The sequence below is a fragment of the Callorhinchus milii genome, unplaced genomic scaffold, assembly GCF_018977255.1.
Source record: "Callorhinchus milii isolate IMCB2004 unplaced genomic scaffold, IMCB_Cmil_1.0 Scaffold1, whole genome shotgun sequence".
Taxonomy (NCBI): Eukaryota; Metazoa; Chordata; class Chondrichthyes; order Chimaeriformes; family Callorhinchidae; genus Callorhinchus; species Callorhinchus milii.
In genome coordinates, this window is record NW_024704742.1 from 92,519,823 (window position 1) to 92,539,417 (window position 19,595).

Sequence of the window (19,595 nt, forward strand, 5' to 3'; positions counted from 1 at the left end):
TTCTGAAAAATACATTCAGTTTAATCTGAGGACTGAACTATCAGCACTATACCATAATATTAGTACTGTAACAAAACAAGTACTGTAGTGAATTCCATATAAAACCATATCACATCCAAGGTAATGGTGGCCCAGCCATAGATCTCATGAGATCATAAGATTAGTTTGGATAAAGAAGGGTCTTTGGGCCATTTGATCTCATTTTTCCCGGATACACACCTTCCAGTGGCCATAGACACAGTTGAAAAGTTTTGGTGTTGTAGTTAGTTGAGTGGAGAGAACTAGCTGAGGAATGGGGTGGGACAAGAACAGAGAGGTAAGGAGATGCTAGGATGTGAAAGGTTGAGGATGTTGAGGGTGAACAGCTTGAAATCGATCTGCTGGGGGACAGGGCGACAGTGGAGTTTGGCAAGGAAAGGAGTGATAAGCGTGTGAAGTTTGGTGCGGGTGAGGATGTGGGTGGATTGAATACGTTGAAGCTTTGGCTATGTTGGAGCTCTCTGGGTGCGCATAGGAAGACCAGCAAGGAATGCATTAGAAAAGACTCAGTAAAGAGGTAACAAAGGTATGAATCATGGTTTCAGCAGCATTTAGTGTGAGAAAGGGGCGGAGGTGAGCGATGTGGTGGAGATGAAGAAAAGCAGTCTTGCTCAAGGACCGAATGTGAAGGAGAAAGTAGAGCTGAGGATCGAGCCAGATACCAAGGTTGTGCACTGATTTTGTGAGTTTCAGAGAGAGGTTGGGGAGGTTCAGGAGGTCAGAGCTGTGTCAGCCATACTGTGTTGTAGGAAATTGTGGATCATCCAGACCTTGAATCTGACAGACAAGTGGATAGAACAGAAATACTATCTGCTGTCTGTTCTACCATTCTCCTTTGAACCCTAAGTGTGTGTCCTGTTGTACTGTTGTCTCGACTGATCTGACAGTATTGTTTTGGGTTTACTTTCTTCAATTCTATTTAACATCTGTAAATCTGAATAAGGTCCCTCTCAGACTTTTCTTTTAGAGGCTGAAGAGCCCCAGGTTGTCTAATCATCGTTCATGGCTCAATTCTCTAACACCGGGGATCATCCACATTGCTCTCCTATGCACTGATTCTAGAGCTTGAGCCAACTGGAACTGTTCATAGCACTCTAGGTTGGGTCTGAGCAGAGCATTTGACGCCTTGGGACATCCTCCCGATGTAAAAGGCACAATACAAATGTAATCTTGTTGTTGTTGAGTGTGACTGAGTATCTGAACTCACTTGATAATATTGCCCAACCTACCGATTGCCTTGTTTATTGCTGCCTCACACTGTTTAGACATGGTGAGCGATTAGTCAACTAACACCTCACAATCACTTTCAGCTTCCTCCTTGGTACATTCTGTTCCTTCCATGGAGTACATGCGTTTCCTATTCTTACTGAAGTTCAATATTGAGAAATGTGAAGTGATTGAGTTTGGTAGGAGGAATAAAGAAGCTGTTTATGCCTTAGGCTTAGATGGTAAGAACCTAAGAGTGTTAGAGGCACAAAGAGATCTTGGGATTCGGATTAATAAGTCTTTAAAAGTAGGAACACGGATGGAGAAGGGCATAAAGAATCCAAATAGAGCCAAAAGGGCTTTAAGTCCAGAGGAATAACACATTTAAAAGAGAATGTGGAATAGAAGTTGTGGTTAAACCAGAAAGCAGTGTGTTTAACAATCTCGATGTGTATATGAGGGAAATAATAATAGAAGGTATAGGCAGAGGCTAGAGTGGGGTTAGGTTTGGTGGGGTCTCAAGTGGAGTATATAAACTGGCATGGATTAGTTTGCTAAATGGCCTGTTTCGGCGCTACAAAACCTATGTAATCTCAACAAGGATTATTTAACTAAAGATGTAAACCATGCAGTTTGAAGACCAGTTTCTACATCATCCATTCTGCATTGTGTGCATGACTGGTGCCATTTTCAGAGTGACTGGTCTGTGCCTCAAAACAAAGTACAATAATTCTCCATGAGGCAGTGTTCTCAGCTGTCTCAGCGCTTGACTGCAGGAGCAGTGGGATGCTGTGCAACAGTAATGTCAGGATTGTAACCATTGGAGACTGGGTACAGATCTTTAATATCATGAAAAGATTCAATCAGGTGGTGCAAAATATTTTCACTTGTTGGTGAGTGCAAAACGAAAGGGGCATAGATAATAATCCTTTCATTTGATAAAGCACCTTTCATGTCAGGAGGACATCTCATAGCAGTTCACAGATTTACTGTAATATATGGTGACTGTGTACAACAACAACAAAATTACATTTGTATAGCACCTTTCACATCGGGAGGACGTCCCAAGGCGCTGGACAGTCAGTGTTTTGAACCCGAGCTGGGGGTTGGGATCGGGGAGCAGGGGGGAAGGAGGGTGCTTGAAAGCACAGTCGAAGGGGAGGGCCTTGAGATGGGTCTTGAACCAGGCAAAAGAGGGGGGTAGGGTGGAGGGACTGTGGAATGAAGTTCCAGCGGGTGAGGTCAGAGTAGCAGAAGGCCCGCCCGCCATTGGTGGGGCGGGTGAGGTGGGGAACGTGAAGCAGGCTGGAGCCCGCTGAGCGGAGGGAGTGGGCAGATTGGTAGGGTTTAGGAGGTTGCAGATGTAGGGGGTAGCAAGACCATGGAGGGCTTTGCAGGTGAGATCCAGGAACCGTATCCTCTGTGTGATGGGAAGCCAGTGCAGTTGGGTGAGTATGGGGTGATAGGGTCACAGAGCCTGGTGTGGAAGAGGACATGGGCTGCAACGTTCTGGATGATCTGCAGGCAATGGAGGGAGGAGATGGGGAGGCCGACAAGCAAGGAGTTTGCATAGTCAAGCCTCGATGTTATGAATGTGTATATGAGGGTTTCGGCGGCCTGTGGTGTAAGACAGTGGTGGAGCTGGGCGACGTTGCAAAGGTGGGGGAGGCAGAGCGGGTCATGGCATGGATATGGGGTAGAAAGGATGGTTGAGGGTTAGACAATACGCCAGTGTTCTGGACTGGCTTAGTAAGGTGGAGTCTGCAACCGTGGATGGTGATGCTCTCGGTGTCTGAGGTGTGAAGGCGCTGGCCGGAGCCGATCAGGAGAGCCTTGGTATTGTTGATATTCAACTGAAGAAAGTTAGCTCTCATCCAGGATTTGATATCTTGACAGACATTCTGTCAGCACAGCAGTGGTCCTGGAGTCAAAGGTGGAGGCAGAGAGACAGAGTTGGGCGTCATCTGCATGACTGTGGAAGTCAACCCCATGTCTGCGGATGATGTCACCAAGCGGGAGCATATAGATATTGAAGAGGAGGGGACCAAGGATGGAGCATTCCCTGAGGAACGCCGCATGATATGGTGTGGGGGCTAGAGGAGAAACTGATTGTGGAGATGAGGTGGTGTGAGAGGTAGGGTCTGAACCATTCAAGGATAGAACCATAAAGGTTGAGGTGGAGGAGAGGCGGTGGATGAGGATAGAATGGTCAACGGTGTTGAAGGCATCAGAGAGGTCAAGGAGGTTGAGGAGGTAGAGGGAGCCCTGGTTGCAGATGGACAGAATATCATTTGTCACTTTGACTAGAGCTGTTTCTGTGCTGTGGGCGGCACGGAAACCTGATTGGAGGGGCTTGTGAAGGGAGTGACGGGAGAAAAAGGAGCAAACCTAGGAAGCAATGACTCATTCCAGGACCTTGGAGAGGGAAGCGAAGTTGGAGATGGGACGGTAGTTTGAGAGCAAGAATATGTAGAGCCCCAAGATGCTACCTTGTGAAACATAAACCAGGTTAACCATAACAAAAACTCCACAGGGTGGAAATTCCACCTGATCTAGATTTACTCTATTAATGTAACATTTTCAAACTGAGAGAGTTTGGCAATTCTGGAATACAGCCATAATTTTGAAGCTGGTTTTCTGTGAGTTCTTTTAAGAACTACAGAAAAGCAACTCCAAAGTTAAGCCTCGATTGAACAATTTCTGCTGAATTTTTGGATATTTTGAAATGCTACGTTTTATAGAGTAAATCTATGTGCAGGTGGAATTTTTACCCCACATATTTCTTTGAAATAGCCATAGCAGGGCATTCCCTTTACATCTACCTGAAACACTGGCATTGTGCTAATAGCACAATCTTGTAAAAGAATACTAGTACTACTACTAATAATAATCCTTGCATTTGATATAGGACCTTATCCTATCATTGAAAAGGCTCAAATCACTTCAAAGAATATATTGTATAGTGAGTTGGCTGTATATTTTGTGGACGAAGCACGATAGCCAATTGCGCACAGCAGTGTCCCACGAATAGACCTGGATTGAGTGACCAAATTTTTTTCTTTTGGCGGGATTATTAACCCTGGAGAGCGATCTGCCAAGCTTTCCAACTAACAATCGGGTTCCTATTTACTGTTCATACCCTCTCTTGCCTCCTTCAAGTCCCATCTGAATACCTTCCTCTTCAATCATGCCTTCCTCCCCTTCTGACCCTAACTCCCAGCTTGAGTCCAAAACTCCTGATTGTCCAGGGCCCTGGGACATCTTTCCGATGTGAAGGGCGCTATACAAGTGTAATTTGTTGTTGTTGAAAGCCAAAGCCCTAACCTTTAGAGTGTTTCTTGTTGGACAAGCAGTGGGAAAGCTTACCAGGCAGTGCTGTAAATGGGAAGCTATGCCGTTTTAGGTGGTCAAACGCCAGGAGTACCCCAACGCACACTCTGGGGTCCCTAAGTCTTGGCTCTTGCCAACCTGCACCTAATACGGAACTAGGTAAGCAAGATGCATCCCTCCAGGGAGAGAATGCGCATCCCATTACAATTAACATCTCTGGAATTTCCATGTGTAGGTGGGATGCATGGAATTCTCAGTTTGGTTTGAATACTCTTAAGCATGGTGATGGTTTTCCACATGTGTCACCCAACTGATCAAACCAAAAGAAAATCTTGGTGAATGGTTATTGCTCAGTTTCTTATCATTGTCTGGCAAGTTCCCTGTTGCTTGTCCAGCTAGGTCCACTCTTATCGATTAGAGCTCTAGATTGCAGGGTGAACAGGAGCTTAGTGGGCAAAAAATTGTCCTCCTCGGACTGTTGTTGTCTTGATGGTCTAATTTCTGAACCAGGTGGGTTTAACCAGGAAGGGGTGAAGATCTCTCTTAAATCCTGCCAATGATCCAGGCTGGCTGGTCTGTCATCAGGGGTGCCCAGGAGTACTGTGAGCCCACCTGGTTGAGGAACAAGGCAATCACAACCAGTGTTGATGATTTCACCATTCCATTGCCCAGCATGTTACCTTGGAGCCAGTTCAGTTCCAAGGAAACCCTGCTTCTCTCCCCTGCCCACCTATCACCACCAAGAATGCAGTTTCACACAAATCTGCTAAAATCCAGTGCATAAGTCACATTTTCATAAAGATAAGAAATCTGAAACTGGGTGTAATTTAAGTAACGTGCAATCTTTTTCTGCTCAGTGTGACATTTGCACTCAAGGATTTGTAGGACGTTGGCAGATCTTGTCAATGGTTGGCTAAAATTGAGCAGAAAAGGGAATTATATGTGAAAATAAAAATTGCATCAAACAAAATGTGCCAGATTAAAAGAATCTTTCATACTGAAAACTGAATTTCTCCACAGTTGTTTATTTAATTATATACGGTTTCCAAAAATACCCCTAATTTGACTTATAAAATGAAACTGGGAGTTTATTTTTAAGTGAGATAAAGCTGAGTTGGCAAGGGCTAGAAATTAATTTCAATGGGATTGTACCCATTGAACTGAAACCTTTTTGAGTTTTATGTTTCCTCTCTCCTTCCCCCATCCACCCAGAAATAAGTGCGACATATAATTTTATTTTGAATATAACAATGCTTTTGCATAATATTTGTTTAGTAGGGTTGAGTTTTGCAATAATGTTGTTATAATAAAAACATAATCCGTGCATTTTATCTAGCTCCTTATTACATCATCAGTCTGAAAGTGTGGTAACTGGAGAATTTTATAGGTAATATATTAGCTACATATTTTACATATAATATATTAGATTATATATATATTATATATACTTTAGTATGTGAATGTGGCAGCCAATTAGTGCTCATCAATGTTCTACAAACAGCAATGGAGTGAATGACCAATTTTATCAGGAGGATTGCTGGTTGGGACACAGGGGAAAAACTCCCTTCACTTTTCAAATAGTAAAATACCGAAATTGTTTTAATTTGAATGCTTATGAGTTTAGTTTACAATGGAAAATGGTTTCCATTGTACTTCCACATTGAAAATTAATGTCTAAAAAACAATCACTTCACAGGAATATCCTATGAAATGCTTCAAGATGTCTCTACAGCTTGATAAGGTGCTGTGTCAAATGTAAGGATTATTATAATTTTAAAGCATTAAAACAAGACCTAAGCTGTATTAGGCTAAGTTTTGAGACTAGAATCATTCAAAGTTAGCAGGTAATAAGCCACTGTTTATACATAAAAATAACATAAAAATATAGAATATGGACATACAGAAACCCAGCCATTAATATATATAATATACTCATAAATGTTTTCAAAAAAACTCAAATCTAGAAATTAAATCAATAATTTAGTCTATGATTTGTGTAGGTTCTTTGTACAGTAATTGAGTGCACAAGATACAAGCCCCTTTGGTCAATTTACAGACTGAACTGGGGAAGTAATCTTCAATGGAATTATTTGGGCCAGAAATAGTAAAGTCATGCCAGTTTTCCACATAATGCTAAATAATAAAAATAAATGTTCTTGCTTGAGATTTTTTTCAATACTAAGTGAGTTTAATATTGTGCCGTAATCCCCATGCTTTGGTTGGTTTGTATAGATTGAGAGAGCGGGGGAGTGGGATTGATTTGTACAGCTCTTTACAAAGAGCCGGCACAGACATGATGGGCTGAATGGTCTCCTTCTGTGCTGTATAATTCTATGATTGCCTTTGTGATGTTGCCATGATCTGAATTGCTTGTGTTAGCATTGCATCCTTTTGCATCTCAGCTGTTGCTTCCTCAATAAAATCAATGAATGAATGTTCAGTCAAGCTCCAAATCAAACTCCAGCATGCACTTGATGCAATACATTCAATAATCCACAAGCTTTGCATAACCATGAACCATATACTATTCTATATTTGAACCTTTTATAACTTGCTTCACCTCCAATGTATTATCCACAACTTTGTTGACATACTGAAGATCTAAATCTATTTTTTCTTTAATAGAGTAACTGCGAAGAAAATCTATACACCGAGATAGCCACATGATAATGATGAACATACTGTTAGTAGAAATTAATTGTTTCTGGCACATTGAGTTAAAGCAGCTGGTGCTTTAATTTCTTTTGGAAAGCATATGAAAATAAACAGTATAAAAATATGTCGCTCTAATCTGGATTACTCATGTTTGATGCTTTCACTATCAATGGATATTTTTAAAATTGCATTGGTATGGCACTGAGAGAGAACAGGGAGATCCCATGTCAGAAACATATTAATTTACAGCATGGATGAAAGCCATTCGGCCCATCATTCTTTTGCTGGCTCTTTAAAGGAGCAATCTATCCCTTTGAAAGCTAATAGAGATTCTGCTACCGCACCTGGCAGAGCATTCCACTTCTCAACAATTCTGTCTAAGGAAATTCCTTCTAATCTTCCCCTTTGCATTTTTGATATTTTTCTAAATATTTTTTCTTTGATCAACCAATGGAAATTTATCCCCATCTTTTTCTTAACTTGTTGCTGTTGTTTCCCTGCCTGCAAAGTAACCGCTAACCAATTGCATGTGCATTTTGGAATGGAAACGGTTTGCTATTGTTAACTTTTTTTTTGCTTTTGTCCGATGTTTATAGAGCAGGGAAGACATACATGAGGAGTCCTGTAACTTAGTGGCTAGAGCACTTGCCTCACACGTGAGAGGATCCAGGTTCGATTCCTAGGCAGGGCAAAACCTTAGGCAAGTTTCCTTATTCCACACGCCTCTGTTATCTAGCAGTAAGTAGGAACCACGCTGTTAGTCGATTGGTGGATCGCTTTTTCAGGGATAATATATCCCTTCTAAATAAATAATAATAATTTAGTCACTCAATTCACGACTGTTTGTGGGATACTGCCATGCGCAATTGGCTGCTGCATTTCACTCACAAAATATACAGTCAATTCACCTTACAGTATAATAATCCTTGCATTGTTTATAACACCTTGTCATGTCTTTGAGATGTCCCAAAGCTCTTCGCAAAATATACTGTAAAGTGAATTGACTGTATATTTTGAGGCCGAAAATACATCGTAATTCCTCTAGTCTCTGCTCATAGGTTAAGCCACCCATCCCTGGTATCATCCTAGTAAATCTCCTCTGGACCTCTTTGCGTGTTCAGTTCTGGTCCGTCATGAGTTACCCACTCTCAGGTCCTGCGATGGTTGAGATTGATAGGGTTTGCCTGAATTAGAGAAAGAGGAAAAATCATCTAGGTTAACATTGTAGAAGAAATTAAATTATGATCAAAAGTACTACATTTCCTACGTTTGTTAGAAATTTATTTCAAGTACATTATCGAAAAAAGAAATCTTTACTATTTTCCACCCAGCAATTTGAATGTGCAATGTGTGTAGCTTCTTGATACGCTTCTGTTATATTATACATTAAATATTTTGTCATACACAGACCTTGGCTACTGACAAGATGATTCTCTGTTCATATCACTACGGAATCTTCATCATCACTTTTTTGAATTGCCTTTTGGGAGAATCGTTGACACTGAACCTCGAGGATCCAAATGTGTGCAGCCATTGGGAAAGGTAAGCTATGATTTATGTCTCTGTTAAATACTTTGGTGAATGAAGCAATTTAATAATTGTTGCATTTGATAATGACACCTTTCACATCAGGAGGACATCTCAAAGTGCTTCACATGATATACCAAAATGTATATGTAATCCCTCCTTCTAGCACTCTATCTCGCCCACTCTCTTTGTGTCTTTAACTCCCACTTCAAATTCTATCTTTTTGAACACACCTATGTCCCTCCCCCTTGTCCTCTACCCTCTTCCTTGCTTGGTGTCCAACTCCGTGCCTGTAAAGCGCTCTGAGAATCCCACTATATAAAGCAGGTTATTATTGTAAAGTGTAGTGTCTGTGTATTTTGCAGGCAAACACAGCAACTAATTTGTGCACAGCAATTTTCCACAAACAGCCATGAAGTGAATGATCAATTTTATCTGGGGGATTGTTGATGATGTTTATTATGGAGGGTGCGGGGTGGGGGAGAATGTGGCACTGGTGATAATTATGTGGAGTCCTGTAGCTCAGTGGTCAGAGAGACCTGGGTTTGATTCCTGAGAGGGTGAAACCTTGGGCAAGTTTCCTTACTCCACACGCCTGATGATAATCCCTCAAGAAAAAAATAATAAAATTGGTCATTTCAATCCACGACTGTTTGTGGGACACTGCTGTGCGCAATTGGCTGCTGCATTTCACCCACAAAATATACAGTCAATTCACTTTACAGTATATTCTGTGAAGTGCTTTGAGACGTCTAGAAGACGTGAAAAGTTCTATATCAAATGCAAGTATTATTATCACATTGATCAAACATGTAATCAAAGCAGTGAAAGCCTCTTAGACCTCAGGTGACCTTCTCCCCCCCAAAAGCCAGTGATAAATATTGACTGCTTTCAATATTGATCACAACCTTCTAGTTGGTTCCAAATCCCAGACAGTCCAGTGTCTTGGGACGTCCTCCTGATACGAAAGGCGCTATACAAATGTAATTTGTTGTTGTCTTAAAGTAAGTTTGATAGTATTCATGTCGCTGATCCCACAACAAAGAAGTGGCTCTTATGTGCAGCAGGCACACAATTGTGAGCTGGATGGTTGGGTCACATGGGCTCGTAACAAGTTCCTGGAATGTCCCGACACTGAACTAAGGCTAGAAGTGAAGTTCAGTGAACTTTGGAAGCAAAGGAAATAAGAAGAAATAAAGCACCTGCCAGGCCAGCTCCTCATAACAACAATCCTTGTGGCTGAGGACTTAGTCTTCTGCCATTGTGCCTTGTGCATTTGTCTCAATTACTCCAGCTGTTGCTGTCCACAGACAGGGCAAGTTCTGTGTTTGGTAATTATAGCCCAGTCTACTACCAGCTGCATTAAATACAGCGGAGAAACTGATGAATGGATTCTTTCCAACCCTGTTCTAACAACGTGGGTTTATTTCTCAAATCTGTTTCCATTTCCACCATTGCAATTCACCAAAGTGATGTGTTACCTCATATTCATCAGAAGTGGGCTGATCCCGGAAATACAAAGGGAGGGTGGGGGGAGGTGGTAGGAATAACACACTTGTCCTGAATTTTCCTCATCCTTTTAACCAAGTGTGACACTGTGGCTGTTTAGACTGTCTCAGTGGCACCAATGACTAGACTCAGAGAATGTTTGTGGTGAGTTGCTAAGCTGTACGTAGGTCTCGGGTTCCATTTTCACTCTGTGCTGAATTAGTTGACCTCAGCTGGGGTGGTAACAAGGCTGTTACAATTGGCCTTGGTGACTTGGCATTGGGAAGGGGAAATATATGAGACAAGTTTCCAAATGTTTGTTGCTGTAAGTAACTTCTGGAGGTACATGTGGGTTGGGACAGGATTGGGTTTAGCTGCAGTCTGTGGAAAAACAAACCTCACTGTCAAAGCTAACAAATGAATAATTATCACTTTGGAAGTGTCTGGCACCAGTAGAGACCAGTAAAAGGAAAACTCAGCTAATACAACTAATTTGTAATTTAACTATATATCCAAATCTTGTATATACCATTATTACAGCGACTGTACTTAATCCAACCATTTCCCAAGTGTAATCCATGAATTGTACCTGCATAGATAACCAATTCATGAATGGGTGTAATTTGGGAGGCCACTCAATTGAACCCGGATTAGTTGGAAATTGAAGTCTACCGCGCTGGGAATTGTACACATTAAAAACCTTCTGACTCGGAGCCGAGAGTGTCACTAACCGAGCCAGTTAGGAATTCCTAAATTAAATTAGAAATTCCTAATACTTAGGAAGTAAAGGAAAAGGAGAAAAAGTGGGAAAATTGGATTAAAAGATCATCCCACGTTCAGATGAGACGTTAAACTAAAGTCCCGTCTGCCTGTTCAGGTGGATGTTAAAAATCCCACAGTGCTATTTGAAAAGACAAGGGAGTTTCAATTGGTGTCCTGGCTAACAATCTCCCAAAATAAAAATTGGTCACTCACTCTACGATTGTTTGTCGGACATTGCTGTGTGCAACTGGCTGCTGAGTTTCGCCCACAAAATACACAGCAAATCTACCCTACAGTATGTCCTGTAAAATGCTTATGAGATGTCTCAATGACGTGATAAGGTGCTATATCAAATGCAAGGAATATTATTATTATTAACCATAATCTAATAAATTGGCGGAACAAGCTCAATGGACTGAATCATTGCCTTCTGTTCCTGGATTACTATGATTAGGTTCAAATTTTGTCCATTATTGTAACGTTCGTAAATCCAAAACATAGTTTAGATTCACTAGTTCCTTTATTAAAACCTTACATTTCCACAATCAATCCAGTCACTTTCCCAGAATCGTTTTATACTTGCTTGCTTCTCATTGTCGATGTTCAATTGCCAAGTCATTAAAGCAATATGCAACAATTGCCATATTGGTAAGGTGCAAACACAGAAATGTTCACCACAGATGTCAGTGGCTCATTGTGTCAGTACCACTGATATGTTTAAATCATGGTTGCACCATGTGATAATGATAGAGGGGAACCAAGAAGACAATGTTAGCGAGCAACTTGGGGGAATTAATATTAGTAAAGAAATGGTTTTAGGTAAATTGAAAAGAAAAGTAAATTGTCAGGTCTTAAAACTGATAAATCCCCTGGACCCGATGGCCTACATCCTAGGGTATTAAAAGAGATGGCTACTGCGATAGTGGATGGCTTGTCTTTGATCTTCCAAAATTCTCTGGATTCTGGAACGGTTCCCATTGATTGGAAGATTGCAAATGTAACACCACTATTTAAGAAGGGTGGGAGAGAAAAAATGGGGAACTATAGACCAGTTAGTCTGACATCAGTGGTAGGGAAAATTCTTGAGTCCTTAATTAAAGATGTCATTATGGGATTCCTGGAAGACCATAACAAGATTAGGCAGAGTCAACATGGCTTTACAAAAGGGAAGTCATGCTTAACTAATCTTTCAGAGTTTTTTGAAGATGTATCTAGCAGGTTAGATAGGGGAAACCAGTAGATGTAGTATATTTAGATTTTAAAAAGGCATTTGACAAAGTGCCACACAAAAGGCTATTGCACAAGGTTAAGGTCCACGTGATTAATGGGAACGTATTAGCATGGATTGAAGAGTGGCTAATGGGTAGAAAACAGAGAGTAGGGATAAACGGGTCATTCTCGAATTGGCAGGATGTGACTAGTGGAGTGCCACAAGGATCAGTGCTTGGGCCTCAGCTATTTACAATTTACATCAATGATCTAGACGAGGACATTGAATGTAACGTATCTAAATTCGCGGATGACACTAAACTAAGTGGGAGAGTAAGCTCTGAGGATGATGCAAAAAGATTGCAACGGGATATAGATAGGCTAGGAGAGTGGGCGAGTAGGTGGCAGATGGAATTTAATGTGGAGAAGTGTGAAGTTATTCACCTAGGTAGCAAAAATAGAAAAACAGATTATTTTCTAGAGGGGGAGAGATTAGATAGTGTTAGTGTTCAGAGGGATTTGGGTGTCCTTGTACACCAGTCTCAAAAAGTTAGTTTGCAGGTGCAGCAAGCAACTAAGAAGGCGAACGGCATGTTAGCGTTCATTGCAAAAGGTTTAGAGTACAAGAGTAGGGAAGTCTTGCTGCAGCTGTATAGAGCCTTGGTGAGACTGCACCGAGAGTATTGTGTGCAGTTTTGGTCTCCTTATTTAAAAAAGGACATACTTGCCCTAGAAGGGGTGCAGCGTAGATTCACTAGGTTAGTTCCTGGGATGAGGGGACTGACTTATGAGGATAGGAATAAACTAGGACTATATTCTCTAGAGTACAGAAGAATTAGGGGAGATCTTATTGAAACATATAAGATTCTTAAAGGGCTGGATAAAGTAGACACTTGTTACCTCCCCTGGTAGGAGAATCTATAACCAGGGGTCACAGTCTTAAAATTAAGGGTCAGCCTTTTAGAACAGAGTTGAGGAAACATTTCTTCACTCAGAAGGCTGTAGGTGCACAGTCCTTGAACATTTTCAAGGCTGAGACTGATAGATTTTTTTAAAAAATAGAGGGATTTGGGAATAGGGCAGGTAATTAGAGTTAGGTCTGAAGATCAGCTATGATCTTATCGAATGGCAGGGCAGGCACGAGGGGCCGAATGGCCTACTCCTGCTTCTAATTTTTATGTTCTTATGTTCTTATAATTAATTGGACAATGCAATTTGCCTTGGCTGAACATACACTCTGTTGAAGACTTCTGGCAGATCAACAGCAAGGAATGGCAAGGAACTATGGATATGAAGTGCTCACCATGGAACTTTGCATACACTTACAGAGCCCTTGTTGAATGTTTCACTCACTGTGTGCCATATGACTAATGATGGCAATTGAAAGAGCAATAGAGACACTCAGCCTGCAGTGTAGAGCACAGACACCGTGTTAGTGCAATATCAGTTTGACCCTTGTTACCTCCTCAAAGTTTAGAAATGACATAAGTGCTTTAAATTGCTCATGTTTTAGTTCCTGATCTTATTTTCCTAAAAATGTCCTAAAAATTCTCAACTTTTAGGAAAGTATTTTCAAGACAGATTTTTACAGCTTTATGGGAGAGAAATGCGTTTACCCTAGTGTCCTGGCTAACAAATCCCCCCCCACCCAAAAACAAACCAATTGGTCATTGACATCATAGCTGTTTGCAAACTGGCTGCCATGTTTGCTCACAAATACAGTCCTGCACTTTACATATATTATATATTCTGTGAAGCACTTTAAAACAACAACAACTTGAATTTACATAGAGCCCTTCGCATCGAACGGAGTCTCGGAGTGGACATATCTTCCTCATGTGAAAGGTGTTATATCAAATGCAAAGATTATTAATGGTATTTCCGATCATCATCAGCATCTTGGGAGGCAAACCCTCTTCCAGTATTTGATCCAGCGGAGTTTTCCCTGAAATTCACTTGGTTCTGTATTTCAAAGATATTTTGTTACTTTTAAGAAAGCTGTAATATTTCTGATTATTACTTTTTAACTAATTGTATCTAATGCTAATTACTCGGTACACAAAATCTGTCGAGTTGTAGGGTGTAAAACCATTTTGATGTAATGAAGCACTTTAGATGTTTTGATAAGGCACTATACCAAATACAATAATTATTATTACAATAAGAAAAATCCTTGCATTTAATATAGCGCCTTATCATGTCTTCAAAATGTCTCAAAACGCTTTGCAGAATATACTGTAAAGCGAATTGACTGTATATTTGTGGGCAAAACACGGCAGTGAATTGTGCACAGCAGTGTCCCACAAACAGTCGTGGATTGAGTGACCAAATAATAATCATAATAATTTTTGTGAATATTAATATTACTTGTCCAACTTGGAATCCTTCCTAAGCAATCATGTTAAGAAGTATTGAAAATTGTCCCCCACTATTATTAGCCACAAAACATACAGTCACTGCACAATCTATCTTGGAAAGCGCTTTGAGACATTCGACTGATATGAAATGGTATATCAAATACAAGGATTATTATGAGAATACCATTACTATGCATGTTGAAGAATAATGATGGATATACTTTATGAAAAAAACATAAAATTTCACTTCCATAGAAATTATTGGAATGTAGAAAATGGAAATATTGGTCTCAATATTATAGTAATGATGTGAAGATTTACCATAAACAATTTTCTTTCCTAGCTATTCAGTGACTGTGCAAGAATCCTACGCTCATCCTTATGATCAAGTGTATTATACCAGTTGCACTGACATATTAAACTGGTTCAAGTGCACAAGACACAGGTAAGACACAATCCTTGATATAAAGTGAACCCTTTTGGATGATCAAGAAAGAAAATATTTTTGACTGTGCAGATATATTTGTGTCCACGGGTTTCCATTATATTCCACCTATTGGATATGATTTCCTAATTAGTGAGGGAATGTTTTCTGAAAGATTTTTCAAGCCTGCATTTTCTTAGGATAACCAAATTGATCGAAACACAACAAAGATGTGCCTAATTTCCCTTCCCAATGAGGGACCATTGGTGGTCGGGCCTTCAGCCTCTCAGCCCCGAGGCTCTGGAACTCTATCCCCCAGTGCCTTCGCCGCCTCCTCCCTCTCCTCCTTCAAGGCCGGTCTCAAAACCTTTCTCTTTGACCGAGCCTTCAGCTCCCCTCTCGACTCTCTTCCCCTTCTCGCTCCCTTCCATCCCTTCCCTCACCCTGACCATTTCCCCCCTCCTCGCTCCCTCCCCTCCCTGACCATTTCCCCCCTGCTCGGGTCATGACCCAACTGTGCAGCGCCTTGGGACGTCCTCCTGACGTGAAAGGCGCTTTATAAATGGAATCTTGTTGTTGTTGTTGTTGTTGTTGAGTTAGGTGCTAAGAGTCTACTCCACCTTGTAGACTGATTGGTTCAGTCAAACTACACACAGTGGAGCCAGATTCATATTCTATAAAATCATTTAATTTGGAGCCCGTGATGTTTTTTTCAAGAATCGGACTCAACTCTTGCTTTAAGCCCTCTACTTTCACACAAACATCGAGGGTAGTGTTTATCTGTCTCATTGAAGTAAAATTACCGTTTAATTTATTTTATTATTCATGGGACATTAATTGTCAAAAAGTTCCAAGCGCCAATCTATCAATACCATGAAAAACATATCGGTTATACAGTACTTGAATAGTCAGTCTCCTCCACAGTGTATGTGTCAGCCTGGCTCAGTTGGTAACACTCTCACCTCTGAGTCAGAAGGTTGTGAGATCCAGCACCACATTGGGACAAGGAACCCCTATGCTGACACTCTAATACAATGCTGTATTGTTGGAGGTTCTGACTTTTTGGATCAGATGTTAAACTGAGATCCCACCTAGTTGTCCAGATGGACATTAAAGATCTCATGGCACTATTTGAAAAGAAAAGGGATTTTTTTCCAGTGTGCTGGCCAACACTACCCCAAATAAAATTGGTCACTCACTCCATAGCTGTTTGTGGGACATTGCTGTGTGCAAATTGGCTGCTGCATTCGCCCACACAATCATACCAATTTAACAACAACAAGATTACATTTGTATAGTGCCTTTCACGTCGGGAGGACGTCCCAAGGTGCTGATTTACAGTATATGAAGCTCTTTGAGATATCTCAACATGATAAAAGTGCTGTATCAAATGCAAACATTATTATTTTATTATGAGATCGACATTATAAATATTGGAATATTTGAAATGAAAGTTATATGAGGCATTGATCACTTTTGAGCAGCCGAAGATATTCCTGTAACAACAACAAAATTCCATTTGGATAGCGCCCTTCATGTCGGGGGGATGTCCAAAGGCGCTGGACAGTCAATGTTTAGGAACCGAACTGGGTGTCAGGATCGGGGAGTTGGAGGGCAGGGGGGAAGGAGGGTGATCAGTCGACGAGGAGGGTCTTGACATGGGTCTTGAAGGAGGCAAGGGAGGGGGTAAGGTGGAAGGACTGCGTGATGGAGTTCCAGAGAGTGGGAGTAGAGTGGCTGAAGAACTGCCCGTCAATGGTGGGGTGGGCAAGGTGGGGGACGTGAAGCAGGCCACAGCCCGCTGAGCGGAGGGATAGGGCAAGTTGATAGGGTCACGGAGACTAGTGCAGGAGAGGACACGGGCGGCAGAGTTCTGGATGATCTGCAGCCTATGGAGGGAGGAGTAGGACACACAAGGGAAGATCATAGCATTCTGATAATTCAATTGTTGACAGTCATTTTGGCCCTTGTTATATAGTTTAGTTGTTCACTAACAAAATGCACAGTCATTCTACTTTACAGTATATCTTGTGAAGTGCTTTGGGATATCCACCTGACATGAAAGGCATTATTATTAGATGAAAACATGTGGTGGCCACTGATGAGACAATTGTAATTTTGTAGCACTCATTTTACCTTTCGCACTGCTTCACAATATCAATTACAACTTTGCCTCTGTTTTTTCAGAATAAGTTACCGAACAGCTTACAGACGTGGTGAGAAAACAATGTACCGACGTCGTTCCCAGTGCTGCCCAGGATTTTATGAAAGCCGAGAGCTATGCGTCCGTAAGTGCTATGTTCATTTGGAAAACAGTTTGCTTTCAGTTGAAAGAAGCACTAATGCAATGTCAGACGTTTAATTCCACCTAATTATTGAGGAAAACGTACAGGGGCAATTCTCTGATTAGATCAGAGGGTGTGGTGTGAGCTTGCCATAGAAAAATCCCATTATATACGTATCAAGGTTGGTGAGTTTACTGAACGGTCAAGAATAAGATTTGTGGGTCTGCCAAAGTCAGAAAGGAATTGTCCACCATTGGAGAATAACCCATCTTTGCATAATACAATACAAGTTTACATTTAAAGATCACCTTTCAAGTCGTAAGCTGCTTAACAATACTCGGTAGGCACCCGAGCTGGGGTTAGAACCTATGAGGGTGGGGAGAGGAAAGAGGACCGAAAAAGAGTGGTCAAAGAGAATATCTTGAGATGAACCTTGAATGAAATGAGGGAGAGAGCGAGTCGAAGGATTTTGCGATGGAGTTTTTTTTTAACATCACTGTAGTTAGTAATGGTAACAAAACAGAATGATTACATTTTAAAACTTTTATTTGTTTCATTTTAAATCTTTCCCCCACGTTAGGGGATTTTATTTATTGACTATAGATCTTCCAAAACCATGTGTTGTGGATATATATATATGCAAATATGGTTCTGTCCCCAAATCCAGGTTAAGTTTGAAATCCAAAACTTGCACTGAACGCCATACACCCAGTCCTCCCCAGACTCCATTGGCTCACTGATTTCTAGTAGATCATTTTCAGGGTCCTCACTCTCACCTATAAATCCTTCATCCCCTACCAATTCGTTATCTCTCCATTTTTCTCTTATCCCACTCCTCACATGTCTCCTCTGCCCAGCAAGCTCTGGCTTGCTCCATGTCCCATGCCCTCTCTGCATCACCATCTGTGGCCGTGCCTTCAGATTCTATGCTGCTAACCTCTGGCACTCCCTCCCTCTACACCTTTATCTTGCCAACCCCCTGCCTTCAAATCCTACCTTAAATCCTAGTTCTTTGAATGCGTCTATAACAACAACAACAAAATTACATTTGTATAGAGGCTTTCATGTCGGGAGGACATCCCGAGGTGCTGGATAGTCAGTGTTTAGGACCTGAGCGGGGGTTGTGATTGGGGAGAGTTGAGGCCAGGGGGGAAGGAGGGTGATCGAAAGCACAGTTGAAGAGAAGGGTCTTGAGATGGGTCTTGAAGGAGGCAAGGGAGGGGGCGAGGCAGAGGGACTGCGGGATGGAGTTCCAGAGGGTGAGAGCAGAATGGCAGAAGGCTTGCCCACCAATGGTGGGGCGAGCGAGGTGGGGGACGTGAAGCAGGCCAGAGCCCGGTGAGTGGAAGGAGCGGACAGGATGGTAGGGGGTTAGGAGGTTGCAGAGGTAGGGGGAAGCAAGGCCATGGAGGGCTTTGAAGGTGAAGACCAGGATCTTGAACTGTATCCTCTGTGTAATGGGAAGCCAGTGGAGTTGGCGAGGATGGGGGTGATAGGGTCATGGAGCCTGGTGTGGGAGAGGATACGGGCTGCAGAGATCTGGATGATCTGCAGCCTATGGAGGGAGGAGTTGGGGAGGCCGACAAGCAGGGAGTTTGCACAGTCGAGCCTGGATGTTATGAATGTGTGTGTGATGGTTTTGGCGGCCTGTGATGTGAGACAGTGGCAGAGCTGGGTGATGTTGCAGAGTTGGGGGAAGGCAGAGAGGGTCATGGCACGGATGTAGGGTAGAAAGGATAGTTGAGGGTCAAACAAGATGCCAAGGTTCGGACTGGCTTATTAAGGTGAAGTGTGCATCCATGGTATAACCTCCGCCTCCTCCTTCCCCCTACCCCTCTCTCACCTCCCTTGCTCAGCGTCCCATCTTTGTGAAGTTCTCTGAGACGTAAATAGTGCTGTATAAATGCAAGTCATTGTTGTTGAAATATATTGTTCAAAACCTCTCTGTGGTTACGTTCTTTGGTATATGTTCCTCTGCCAGTTTACATTGAGTTATTTTTAACATTGAGTTCTCTTGCTCTTCCAAGCATATTTATTCTTTCGAATCATAGCTTGTGTCAATCATAATAGTTTTGAATAACAATGCGCTATATGCTTGGGGAGTGCTGTAGTCTTCCGAAGATGTATCCTGACCAGATTAAATCTGTAGTGGGGTCTTTTTGTGAACAAAGATCTATTAAAGTCAGAACATGTGGATAAGGTGTGTCCTGGATCAGTTGGTAGTTTCTGAGTCAGTTTGTGAGTTCAAGCACCAAATTGAGACTTTAAGCATAGTTAGGCTGATGCTCCAGTGCATTGCTGTGGGGATGATGC

At 41.8% G+C, this 19,595-nt stretch overlaps 1 protein-coding gene across 1 annotated transcript in view; it reads left to right on the forward strand.

Annotated features, from left to right (window-relative positions):
* megf10 (multiple EGF-like-domains 10) overlaps positions 1 to 19,595 on the forward strand; it is a 106,187-nt gene that overhangs the window by 13,433 nt on the left and 73,159 nt on the right. Inside the window, 3 exon segments of the mRNA XM_042346837.1 lie at positions 8,639 to 8,772; positions 14,917 to 15,018; positions 17,185 to 17,285. Of these exon segments, the coding sequence (XP_042202771.1) occupies positions 8,657 to 8,772; positions 14,917 to 15,018; positions 17,185 to 17,285 (319 nt within the window). The 5' untranslated portion in view covers positions 8,639 to 8,656.